Raw genomic sequence first — 12,121 nt, 5'->3', positions numbered from 1 at the left:
GCAACTGACTTATGAACTCTTCTAGCTACACAGGGATGCAATGTGAATAATTTCTGTAGGAAAAAGAAAATCTGCACAGCATCGTTAGGTGTGCATAGTGTTTTACAAACATTAGAGCTTAGAGGACCTCCTCCCCCCATTTGCGTTAGGTATTTAAACAAAAATAGCCCCTGCTGCAGAGATTTTTTAATCAAAATGGTCAAGACTCAGCTGAGTGTAGAACACAGCTGCAGAGGGGAGATAAGGTAGAGGGATAACAAGGGTGACCAAATACAAGGTTGCATATATTAATTGGGATGCTTTTTTAAAAAGGTAAGTGAACAAGATATATTAGTGACTGAACAACAGGTTACTTGTCCCATTGCCATTAGGCCATTAACATGGGCAGAGATGGGTCTTAAAGTATTTGAGAGAATCAAAGCAGTGGCTCTGAAAATTGGTTTGGAGGAAGAAGCCTTTTGGTAGGGTTGGGCATTTAACTGGTCAAAAAATAATTGGTTAACTGACTGAGTCAAACATTGATCAAATATGGTCAGTACTGTCAAATATTTTAAATTACTAGTTTATTAGAAGAGTATAAAGTCTTACTTTTTTGTTAGTCTCCAATATGCATAGCCATGGATAGACATTTATGCCTAATTACAAGTTTACTTAACTGGGTTATTTAACTCAGAAAAATTGACTCAAGCAGTAACAGAAGGAAAAACAGAGCAGGAAGGGAGGGGTCTCTCCACTCCCCTCACTAGCACAGAACTTTTAATATGATCAGCAAGGTTTGGCTGGGGACACAGGTGGGGCATGAGGATTATAAATGGGATATTTGTTGAGGGGGAGAACTGGGTGTTTATTTACATAGTCATTTAATGCAGAGTTGTTTGCTTAATGAGGGTGGAAGAGTTAACAGTTGTGATGCATTTGAGAAGAAAGAGCTTTAATGGCTGTGCCACTTTTCTTGGTTTTGGGAAAGAGGTTTAGTGACTGAACCCTTCTTCTCTCCTCAGCTTCCTTCTGAGGAAATTTCTGTGCGTCTAGTCAGTTTAGATCAGATTTTAAACTCTCAGGAGCAGGGATGATACAAGTTTAAAGGTGGTTTATAAAGCCCATGTACACTAAAGGCTTGGTATTCAAATAAATAACATGTTTGAGAAAATTCCAGACAACCAAGATGCTCAACTTTCTATTAGTTCACCTTTTCCCCCAACAGCATATAGTAAGTGATCAAGACATTTAAGTAGACTTGCTAACAAACAGTACCATAATGAAATCCAAAAGGTAGGTCATCATCATCATCATCATCAACATCAGGGCATTCTTCCTGGAATATCTGACATTATTTGACCAGCCAATTGACTGGCTTGTCAAGCTTACCATTTGGTATAATTTTTTAAAAAGATGTCTGACTTTTGTTGACACTGATTTTTATACGCATTTTAAAACATTGTCTGGTTTATTGTGCTTTAATTGTAATTGTCTGCTGCTCTCCAAATATCTAACTGCTTTATACACATTTAATACATAAATTTAAAAACTGCTTTATTTTAAGATGTTCATTTTAGGTGAGTAGAAAGAAGACTCCTGATTTACCAGGTGGGAAGATCTGTGTACAAAATCTTATTACATTAACCATCATAACTAACTTGAATTATCACAAGCTGAATGGTAGAAAGTACTTACCTAAGAGTCCCATTCTCTCCTTTGTCTAGGCTGGTGAACCGACTGTACAGACGCGTGATCTGACTGTGGGAAACTGGAGGGAAAAAGGAAATTAGACAAGTCAGTTAAACAATAACCCCATATCCAGATTGGTTCATTACACTGAACAAGTCATCTGCAAACAGACAGATGAAAACACTAGAGCACTGGCAAGCTTGTCAGCAGTCTGAGCTACACTGCCCCTTCCCACCTCTCCCAATAGCAGGGAGTAAGTCTGGGGTTCTCCCATGAAATCAAAAGAGTAGAGGCCAGTGCAGTACATCTGGTAAGGGGGATCAGTTAGCGTGTGGTCTTTAACAACAATATCAGTGAGACGTTTTCAACCCTGGCAATCTGCTTAGTTTACATTTTCAAGGCTAAAAATTTAATGATAGCCAAGATCAACCCCAATATGTCTCTCCCTACCCCTAAATTGTCAGAATCCACAATCAAAAGCCTTTCATGCCCCAAAAGTCAGTTCTGTTCACTGCATCAACCCCTTCCCAAATCCCCACTCAGGTCTGAAGAGTGGAAGTTCACATTTTTATAAAACTACATTGATACAGATTAGACTTGTAATTTGCTTTCAAATTCACTTTCTAAATTCATACAATGTGAATATCCTTCAATTGTATTTTCTGTATTGCCAAGCTAACAAACCAAAGCTCTTATCTCTTCCATATTTCTGATGACCAAAACATTTTAAAATCTTGCTTACAGCTAGGGTAGTTCCTCTGGAAAGCTAGCTGGCCATGCAAGGGAAAAAAGGCAGCGAAGAATGCATCAAACCTACTTGCCTCCTCCCGCAAAAGTCTGCCTGAATCTGAATGCAACTAGTTTCCAGGGTTCCCTGCTGTACTTGTTTTCATCTCTAGGACTCATTCAAATTAAATAAAAGAGACCACGCAAAAGAGCTCAGTTTTGAGAGAGCAGAGCAATAAAGCTTTCAGATCAGAAAGTTTAAGGGCGCCCATATGCAGACAAGACAAACATTACATACCCAACAAGTCTACAATTAGTGGTAGAAATGCCAAATTCAAAACAAACTATTCAAATCAGCCCAGGTATTGGAGGCAACAACCGATATGGCGCTGCCAAAGATGTTGTCTAACATCTTACAAAGACACTAGTAAGGGAGTTCTTTCTGTGGATTCTGGAGTCCTGATCCCCCAAGTCAACTGGCAGGTCTGCATTGGCAGCACAGCTCAGACCTTGTTAGGTATTTCAGATGTGTACTAATTTAATACACACCTAGAGAAGGCGTTTCCTAAATCCTTATGTTTAGTCTACAGCCCTCTACAAGCCTTAGTTATAAAAGTGACAGTAAGGGCAACTGTACACTACAAAATTAAGTGGACTTAAGTTATGTTGACTTACAGCCACCACAATAATTCAATTGGTTTTACACATCCACGCTACACTCGTGTCGGCAGTGTGCTGTAAGGATAAGATCTTTTCCTGTAGCCATATTATATGGCCGAAGGCCTTTGTCTGCAGCCATATTAGGAGAGCAGCAGCCATTAGCCAAGAAGCAGAAAGTCGCATCTTCACATTCCATTCAAACAATGTAATATTGGGCTGTTAAGAAGGCGATCCTGTCCTAATAGCACCGAACATCACCAGATAAAGAAAAGATCTTAAGATGGTTAAAGAAAATTTAGTTTGATAGCATTCTGTCTGGCAAGAAATCACTTATCAATAGTTGTGATTGTGAAATCCTCATTTCTTTACTGTTTTGTCTTTAGGGTCCCCACTTCTCTATTGGGAGCCTGTATGATCTTGGTCTGGTTCTTCGATTGTTTCTGTCTGTTACATAATTTTGCTAGGTGTAAATCAATTAAGGTGGTGGGGTATGACTGGTTAAAGGATTGTTTTACAGTATGTTAGGATTGGTTAAAGAACTGTTAACCAATCATTTTACTAAAATATTGCTAAAGGTATAGCTAAGCAGGACTCAAGTTTCACTATATAAACTGGGGTCCAAGGAGACCAGCAGAAGAAACAGAAGAACTCACCTCTAGACTGACATGCAGCAACCAGAATCCAGATGAGACTGGCCTTGCCTGGCTAACAGGGAAAGTCTGCCTGCATGATCAGGATTGGTGAGCATAGCATTGCATGCTTAGCATGTGTATTTAGCTTGGTGATTGTTAATAAATAGAGGATAAGGATATTACTGTGTAAGGCTCTTTCACTGGTAAAAGGTCCTGAAAACCTGCAAAGAGTACACCTTGAGCCCTAGGAACTGGATAAAGGTGGGCGCCCCTGGAGCAGTGGTGGGCAACCTGCAGACCACACGCAGTCCGTCAGGATAATCTGCTGGCAGGCCACGGGACAGTTTACACTGACCGTCGGCAGGCATGGCCACCCGCAGTTTCCAGTGGCCATGGTTCGCCGTTCCCGGCCAATGGGAGCTGTGGGAAGCAGCAACCAGCACATCCCTGCAGCCCACGCCGCTTCCCACAGCTCCCGTTGGTCGGAAACGGCAAACCACGGCCACGCCTACAGATGGTCAGTGTAAACAAACTCTCGCGGCCCGCCAGCAGATTACCCTGATGGGCTGCAGGTTGCCCACCACTATCCTAGAGTGTGCAAGTAACAGAATTTTGTGCGGGTAACAGTGCGTCCTCACCAAGAGCACTTGCACCGATTTAACTGCCTGTGTGGGGCATTGTGGGATGGTTTCTGAAAGGCAGCATCAGTTGCTGTAAGCAATGCAGTGTCTACACTGACATTGCACCGACCTAACCACATCAACTTAAGGGCATGTTGGAGGTGGAGTTATTAAGTCAGTGTAGTGAGCAAGTTACATCGGTGGGAGCTACATTTTATTGTAGACTAGTGATACTCAGATCTCAGTGGCTTAGGAGCCAAATTAACAAACATTACCCAAGAGAGCCACAGTAGTGTGAATTCATTTTTTCCATTAACTATTGTTTTTATATACATCTTTTTCCCACAGCAAAATGACTGACCAAGTATTCTACAATTGGTCAACATTGTAAAAGCATCCTGATTGGTTAACTGTTTTATCATCATGTGCTGCAAAAAGCTTCAGGAGACACATTAAAGAGATACTTATGGCTCCCAAGCCTCAGTCTGAGTATCACTGGTGTAGACGCTTATGTCAACCTGACTCTGTAGCATAGACCAGGCCTTGGTGTGCTAATTTAGTACCACGCCAACTCAGTTGTTTCAACAGCTGATAAATAGGGTTTATTAATAGCAAATGTTTATTCCTACCTGAATAGGTTGCACAGCAGGTATCAAGTCTGTATGATTGGGACACAATAACTGAATTCTTTTATCAGGCTTGTGCTTTCACTGAGTTATTTGTTTAAACTCTGTATTCACTTCTCTAGGATGGGCTGCCAACAGCAGTTTGCTCCATGTTTCCTTGACAACCTTGTGTCTTAGCATGGGTTGGGCAATATGACAATTCCAAATAATACAAGCACATAGCAAATTGGCTCTGGTGTTTCAAATATTGAAGTTCATTGTATTATAGATGCAGTCAATAGGTCCCAGAGCTTTAAATATTTACCAGATGCATACTTTTGAGGAGTAGAGTTAAGTGATGGGGAAAGAGGGATGCACTACCATCTAAGTCCAGGCCAGTGTCCAGAATTAGAAGCCACTGGAAAGGAAGAAGGTGCCAGGATTTCTACTCAGGTGCCATCTTTTGGATCACCTTCCAACTAGGAGAAGTTTGATAAATTTGAAAACTGTGTCCTTGCTACTAGCTGGGTTAGAGAGGGCATTGTCTTCTCCCCATTGAGAATCTCATGACTGCTGCAAAGGGGAAGCAAGTCAGGCCTCTGCTAATATGTTCCTCCCCCAGCTTATCTTTTTGGCTGACTTTCTGAGTTCCCGGAGGGGGCTTGACCCCCGCTCCACCCTAGGCCCCATCCCTTCCCAAGCTCCCACCCCACCTCTTCCCACCCCCACCCAGCCTCTTCCCATCCCTGCTCCTCCCCTTCCCCACCAGCACCTCCTGCATGCCACTAAACAGCTGATCATCAGTGGGTGGGAGGCGCTGCGGGGAGAAGGTGATTAGCTGATCAGTGGGTGGTGCTGAGCACTATTTTTTTTCCATGGGTGCTCCAGCTGCAAGTTTATCATGGAGGTCACGGAATCTGTGACTTTCTGTGACTTCTGCAGTGGCCAGTGCAGCTGGCCAGCTCAGGCAGCCCCAGGGCCAGCCACACCAGGCTATGCTGGGGCAGTCTTGAGCCACTGCATCCCCCTGCCCCCCCAGCAGCAGCAGGAGTTTGGGTGTGAGAGGTGGCTCAGGGCTGGGGCACAGGAGGGGGTGAGGGCTCTGGGAGATGCTTACCTCAGGGGGCTTCCCGAAAGTGGTGACATGTCTCTCCCTCAGTTCCTAGCTCCGCCTATTGCCTCTGCCTGCAGGCACCGCCCCTGCAGCTCCCACTGCCTGCGGAGTCATCTGACAGAGCCAGCGCTTGGGGCGGAGGCAGCCCACCTATGGGGAGCCTGCCAGCCCCTCTGCCAGCATCAGCAGGGGTCCTGGGCCACGCACCGCTGCCCGCGCCCCCCCCAGCACTAGCAGGGTCCTGCCCCCCTCCCCTCCTGTTTTAGTCAGGGGTATATAGTACAAGTTATGGACTGGTCACAGGGATGCAAATTTTTGTTTACTGCCTGTGACCTGTCCATAACTTTTACTAAAAATATTAAAAGAGCCTTACCTATGCTCCCCCATAAAAATCTGCAGTGCTCAACTCTGCTGTCGTCAGCATTCTTGAATGGCAGTGTGAGAATGACAAGATTCTTGGCATATTCACTACTATCCACAAAATGCTGAAAGGCAACAGTGAAACTGATTCAAGTTGTGTTAATTTCACTTTGATTTTAGCTTTACCAAGCAGCATCAGTGGTGGTCCTTGAGCAATCTGCAGCCTCAGGAAGATAACATTTCCTACTTTAGTCATCCTTATTCATAAAATTTAAATTCTACAAGTGATCTTAAGTGCTTTGAGGTAGAAACTGTGTCTTGTTTTTTCCCATTAAGCACTTATGGTGCCCCAGGGTATGCTATCACTTGCGTATGTTTACATTTGTTTCATGTTTGGAAAGGCCCTTGCAATCAAGAATCCACTTGAACTTTTCTATTAAAAGTTAAATTTTACACTTATCTACAAACTCTTGCACTCTCTTCAGGGAAATCTCCCCGCCCTTGTAGCCAGTAAACTGCTTTTAAACACCCTGATTGGGACTACTACAATAATCCTTTTGGTGCACTTACGTTTAATATTTCAGCATCACATGTTTTTAAGAGTCTTATAGTACAGATGTATTGTTATCAAACAAAAGTGCATTTTGAGAAAGTAGGTTTTCCGTGTAACAGATATTCATTTGAAATGAGTTTCCCCAATTAGTTCTCTTTTGTGAGCTTCTGCATACAAGCCTAACTTGCTCTGTAATCCCCTCCCACTGCACACAGACACAAAGGAAGTGGACAGATCAATAGTAAGCTCTGATTAGTCATGAAACAAGATAATTATATGATCAAAAAATTCAAAGACACAGGTCACAGGCAGGGCAACAGATATTCTGTGATAGAGGTTATACCCTAAGTGTTTAGGTGCATTACTTCAGCACAAGGGAAAAAGGGTGTGACCTAATAGTTCAAGTACTGTAACATTCCTATGTCTATTCAAGGACCTGTAAAAACCAAATGGCAAACAAACAACATTTTCCAAACCGGGCATCATTCCAGACTTCTCCCCTATTTCTTACACTGGCTACTGAAATTTGCATTTCAGGGGGGTTCTTAAGATGGTCTTGAAACAAAGTTCCAAGCAAATTTCCAAGTTGATCAGCGTGAACTAAGGGGGGAGGGGAAAACAGCAGTACTGTAAAATGCCATGTAAGTTCTTAGCATGGTACTACCACTACCTTGGACTAAGGAATTCAGGGAGCAAAAGTTCAGAAGTTACTGTGGTTACACAAGAATCTACTGATGATTACTTGTCAGATGGCTGGGTTTTAAGGGACATTTAACCCGTTTTCCTTCTTGAAAGCCTTAACTATACAGGTATAGCAGAATTACTATTATGCACAAAATGAATCTCAGACTGTCAGCACAGACTCTAAGTATGAAACAATCCAAAACTTGAACCGAAATTTTAAATTCAACATGTGAGGAAATAAAAACAGGCTGCCACAAAGATCTTTTTTATCCACTCCAGGTACAAAAGCTAATATGGAGTATTGTGTAGCTAAATTAACACTATCAGCTGTGGCTTTGCATTGCCTGTAAGGGGTCCACTTTCAGTGGTGGGAAAGACACCCACGATTGAGAGAACTCCACAGGCAAGTATCCACCAATAGACAATGTTTAAACCAAATTCACTTACTTCTTCCTATCCAACAGAAACTGGAGAAAATACAGTTTAGTAAAATGGAGACAGACAAGTATAGAGTCCTCAGAGTAATTAATAGTGTTACCATTTCTCAAGTTGGACATTTAGTCACAACATGCTGTTCTGCTTTAGCTGGGTTCACTTTAAGAACTATTTAGCAGAGGAAGTATCAGCAGCACCAAGCTTTTAAGCGTTGGTGGATGTTACAGAACCTTCAGAATGACCCATATTCACAGCAATACGAACAGTGGTTTTTCCATCAAACTTTGTTCCGGGTACTTTAGGATTGCTTTTTAACTGCCTTTTACTTGTGTAGACATTTACACAGGTGGAAAGCGAGAGTAAGGTGCTAACCAAATGGTGGAATTTTCCATCCAGTGTGCAGACTACACAAGGTAGAGCAGAATTAAGCTCCTAGTCTATAATTAGACACCAGAAAAATGAAAGATTACTGAAGTGAGAAAAAATGTAATAGCCGGTGACAGTCCATATAGACATGAATCAATGTAAATTAATCTCACTGACAGCACAGTTTTGTTTTATAAATCCTTAAACAAAAATTAAATCCTAAAAATAGACATTAACATTTTAACTTAGACCACAAAAACCAGAATCTGAAATTTAAGTTGCAAATCACAAATATAAGTCTCACACTAAAAAAGTTAAATGAAGCGTTTAAGGGTAAGCAGGGCAGGAACTCTCCTAGCACCGGTTCTGTCACTTAAACAGTCAGTCTCTACACATATTCTAAATGTTTATAAACCAAGCCCATTGCTCAGTAATGATTCTCCAATATTAGCTGAAATATTAACAACAGTATAATGCACCAAGTGCAAGGGGCCTGTCAGAGAATCATTCCCAAATATTTGCTAGTGGTACTGGGACTAGCTAACATTCGGAATATCTAGAGGCTGACAATTTAAGTTAAACCTTTGCTTGCTTTTAAGTTTTGCTCTTTTTAGTGAGAGATGTGTGAATACACATGCAATGATCCGCTGGGCAGCGCAAATTCCGGCTGACATTGTGCAGGGCGCTGCATGATAAGCTGGTAGTAAAGAAAAATTGCAGTTGATGAATCCAACGAGCATGGAAACAGTCTATGTGCTCAATCTACTTGTGACAGTGTACCCCATAAGGATTTATGGAAATATGCTTATGAATGTGTATATAACATAACTGGAATATGGTTTATGCTACATATGCCATGTAACATATCTCTGTAAAGGTTATGATCTATTGAATCTATTCATTCTATTTGTATGCATGTGTCATTGTTGTATTTGAAGTTATGAATATTGGCTGTGTACTTGCTTAATTTCTAAGTAGCCTTAGTAAAGCTTTTGGTCAGCTTCTTGAGAAAGGAATGTGCAAATTAAGTGCCCAATCAAGAAACACTTAAAGGACAATGAATCTTGGAAGGTTCCAATCCACATAAGAAATCTACCTGAGGATGTTCAGGGTAGCATGTAAGCAATGGCTGCTGCCTGTAAAAACAGAGTCATGCATGGACATGCGACTTGCCCATGTGACTCCAAAACTCCATTTTGGAGCTGGACTTTGCATAGGAGAGAGGAGGGGGTCTCCACCAACAAGAGAAAGTCTATTTAAGCCTGTGGGAGACCCCTCCATTTTGCCTTCAGCTGACTAAAGAGATCGCCTCTCCAACCCCAAGGATACCTGAAAGAGACCTGAACAAAGGACAGTAACTACAGGGGGTGTGAGTGATTGCTGGACCCAGACTAGAAGAAGACTAGTCTGTAAAAGGAAGCTTACTGGAACTTCTCAGACGGTGAGATTTTATCTGTATTCAGTTTATTACTGTATTAGGCATAGGCTTGCGTGTTTTATTTTATTTTGCTTGGTAATTCACTTTGTTCTGTCTGTCACTACTTGGAACCACTTAAATCCTACTTTCTGTATTTAATAAAATCACTTTTTACTTATTAATACCTGGGGGGCCAAACAGCTGTGCATCTCTATCAGTGTTATAGAGAATGAACAATTTAGGAGGGTAAATTTAGAATGAGCTTTATACAGGGTAAAACGGATTTATTTCGGGTTTGGACACCATTGGGAGTTGAACATCTGAGTGTTAAAGACAGAAACACTACTTAAGTTGCTTTCAGTTAAGTCTGCAGCTTTGAGTCATGTGGTTCAGACCCTGGGTCTGTGTTGGAGCAGACTGGCATGTCTGGCTCAACAAGACAAGGTGCGGGAGTCCCAAGCTGGCAGGGAAAGCAGGGGCAGAAGTAGTCTTGGCACATCAGTTGGCAGCCCCAAGAGGATTTCTGTGATCCAACCCGTCACACTACTTGTGTCAGGAATATGTCTGTGGTGGAAATGCATCTTTCTGGAAGATACTGGGAGAGAGACCATACCCTCATAGAGGCAAAAACAAGAGGTAGGGAAACGTTTAATTTGGAAAGATCTTAGTTCTCTGCAGGGGCTTAGCAACAAGACGATACCTTGAAAAAGACAAATGAAATCCTGGAAGTCAAAAATGTGATTTCTTAATTCTAGGGAAGGTGGATGCAGTGAATGATTGAAGTTCTCAGAGCTGCAACCATCATGTCTAGTCCACAAAACACTCAATTTTACCAAGACAGTTTCATTTACTAATACATGGACGATTAGTGACACCATTCGTATTTTGCCCAGATTTTGTATTTATGGAAAGGCAATGGTTCACAACTAGAGGATGAGGTAGGCTATACAGAGCAGTTTTACTACAACAGTTCTTAAAATGGTCCATCTGAATTCATAGTACAAGGATTTGCAAACTTTTCTGTTGTTGACCACATCTTCAAGTCTAATGGATCACCTCCCTCGCATACATGGTACTTTCAACCTCCCTCTTATTTGCAATCGTAACATTCCTAATGCAACTATGCAATCACTTCAATGGCAAAGTAATACTAGGAAGCCATTTACTGTATTTTTAGCCTTTTTAAAGAAGTTTAGTAGCTGGAAACAATGAAAACCAGAAACATGCAATAAGCCAGCTCTCCAATGACTACCAGAAATTACCCCATCAATTTATATTTTGGTAAATACAAAAGTAGATTGACTGCTGTCTTCTCCCTTTGCATCTCAGGCAATGCAAAAGCAAAAACTATCTGCATCTTCTAATGTCCATAGTAACAGCTCCTGTGCTTCCTCCCTGCCACCCTATAGCACTGTTGCAGGGAACAGTGAGTGTTGTATTCCTGATATTCGCTCAATAGCAATAGGCCACTGGGGACACCTGCCTTAGGTTGGTGCAGTCCCTATTCAGCACTTACATTCTCTGCTGAGCTACAGCAGAGAATCAGAGATTTGTACCCAGCTCCCTGACCGTCTCGGCTTTCTATTATGCCATGCAGATCTCTGCCACAGCAGAGAATCTGTCTTGCTCGTTTAGGCCTATCAGGTTAGGAACTCTGCTAGCACTAGGAGTTAAACAATGGCTGGTACTAGCACAGTTTTACCTATGAGGCAGGTAGGATCTTTGCAGACAAAAGGAGGCTTCTCAGCAAAGGCAACGGATTTTGACAAGAAGTGCTGCAGTGCTTCCACCCTGGGTGTTCCTCCTTTACAAACACCAAATAATGGGGGCGGTGGGGTGCAGGTCGCGGGTGTAAAGATTTCTGATCCCCTACAGCAAAACCCCATAATCCTATAGTGATGGTCGGCCTCTTTTGCTGGGATCGCATCCCCCCATCATGACGAGTTCACACGGGCCGGTGAGTCACATCCCTCTTCCCCCCGGGAGGGTCGTTCCCGGGACGGAGGGAACGACCAGGGCGGGAAGGGGCCTGGTCATACAAAGAGCACCTGTCCACAGGCGGGCGAGCGGTCCCCGCCTGGCCGGAGCGGGAAGGTATCGAGCCCCCGGCGGCCCAGCCAAGGGAAGACAAGGGGCTAGCAGCATGCCGGAACGGGGGACTGTCTTCCCCGGCACCCAGAAGCTGCTGTGCCCAGCCGGGGAGAGCCAGAGACGATGAGGCAATCTCCGCACTGCCGCTGGGAACAAGCCTCCAGCCCTGCCCGGCAGACGGGCCCGCACT

General features: G+C 42.9%; 1 protein-coding gene across 1 annotated transcript in view; it reads right to left on the bottom strand.

The window, feature by feature from the left end:
• CHP1 (calcineurin like EF-hand protein 1) overlaps positions 1–12,121 on the bottom strand; it is a 35,093-nt gene that overhangs the window by 22,451 nt on the left and 521 nt on the right. Inside the window, exon 2 of the mRNA XM_065403065.1 lies at positions 1,675–1,747. Coding sequence (XP_065259137.1) covers positions 1,675–1,747 — 73 coding nt within the window. The remainder of the gene's footprint in view (positions 1–1,674; positions 1,748–12,121) is intronic.

Source organism: Emys orbicularis, chromosome 4, assembly GCF_028017835.1.
Source record: "Emys orbicularis isolate rEmyOrb1 chromosome 4, rEmyOrb1.hap1, whole genome shotgun sequence".
In the NCBI taxonomy this organism is placed as follows: domain Eukaryota; kingdom Metazoa; phylum Chordata; order Testudines; family Emydidae; genus Emys; species Emys orbicularis.
The sequence above is the reverse complement of the archived record's forward strand: the minus strand, read 5'-3'. Positions and strand labels throughout refer to the sequence as shown.